Source organism: Lottia gigantea, assembly GCF_000327385.1.
Source record: "Lottia gigantea unplaced genomic scaffold LOTGIsca_132, whole genome shotgun sequence".
Classification (NCBI taxonomy): domain Eukaryota; kingdom Metazoa; phylum Mollusca; class Gastropoda; family Lottiidae; genus Lottia; species Lottia gigantea.
In genome coordinates this window covers 898,887-900,278 of record NW_008707463.1, presented here as the reverse complement: position 1 = coordinate 900,278, position 1,392 = coordinate 898,887, and the positions used below count along the sequence as shown (strand labels likewise).

At 34.8% G+C, this 1,392-nt stretch overlaps 1 protein-coding gene across 1 annotated transcript; it reads left to right on the top strand.

Moving 5' to 3' along the window:
- Positions 1-569: 569 nt before the first annotated feature.
- Positions 570-938, top strand: LOTGIDRAFT_172394 (hypothetical protein; the record flags this gene model as incomplete). The annotated part of the gene is made up of 1 exon (XM_009049269.1): positions 570-938. One exon carries the CDS (start codon positions 570-572, stop codon positions 936-938), a length of 369 nt encoding a protein of 122 aa, XP_009047517.1.
- Positions 939-1,392: the final 454 nt, after the last annotated feature.

Here is a 1,392-nt window from a genome sequence, read left to right as displayed (position 1 = left end):
AGTATTAAATGGGATACGGAGATTGGTCAGATTTGAGTTTCTACGAGTCGTTTAGAAATCAAGTTTGCTTTCAGACTGTAACTTGGTCAACTTGACAAGATCGAAAATAATACTCACAACGACGTTCACATTGTTTGTGTTGGTAGGTGGTGGGTAGTACCCCGGTGGCCCAGGAGGGTACTGCCCCATTGGGTATTGTCCCATGGGGTAATGTCCGTGCTGCTGATTACTATAAGGTGTAAGGTAAGCTGGAGGACCGGATGATGGATAGTAACTGTCATTTTCACCTTTTTTAATGGAAAAATTTAAAACACTCTTCACTTTGTGAATAAAATAACAATACTGATATTCCAATTTGTACAAAAATAAGTATAATTTATAGCACAAGTTTTATTCGTTAAATTATTGAAGTCACGAGGGGGCGTATGTTACATACTTGTAACATATTGATTGACAGGTGACGTATAGACAAGTGGATTGTTCTTAAAAACTACACGTGCATAACGAGCGGCGAACATATAAAAATAGGTCATCAGTTGATATATTTCAATTCGCGACGTACAGACGCAATGTCGCAGTGTTTATTTAATGATAACGACGATGAAGATATTATTCTTTCACAAAATTTAGACGATATAGAAAAGGAATTAGCAGTGAAAAATAATATTGAGAAAGATGTGGATTACGGAGAATTGAACCTTATTTCTACTGCAGAGGAATTTGTTAACGCAGAGATGGAGAAAGAATCTGATTGTGGTGAATTTAACGTAATTTCTACAGCCGAGGAACAAAGGTTTCAAACACAAGTATCTCAGGTTGAAATAGACACTTTAATACCTTCACAAACAAACGCTAATACCAGAAAGAATACTAAATGGTCACTAAATATATATTGCGGACCAGTACATTTCAATAATTGTAAATTTACTTTTATGTAAAGAAATACTGTTTATGAGATGTTGAAATAAACACTGTTTTGGAGTTCATTTATTTTGAAAAGTTGTCACCTTGAGTTAACAAGGTTTGACTTCAAGCCCAGTAAGACTAGGCGGGACCTTGATGCTTTGCCAAGACACTCCCCAAAAATGGCCACCGTGCAACAACTAGTGAAATTTCGAAGTTGTAGCACACCTAAGCCCCTCCCCATGAAAACTAATGATTGTAGCATGGGTATGAATAAGAAAAAATCTACTGCATATGTTACAATCTGAATTATTTGATTAATAAACGAAAATTTGAAGTCACAAGATACCTAATAGAACTATAACATTCTCACAGTACAAGAATTAAAATAAAACTAAATACCTGAAGCCATGATTAAAGTTAAATACTTTCTTCGAACTTTACTTAATTCAAATATGGCGACTTTTTCTTATAAGGAAGTTATTTGAA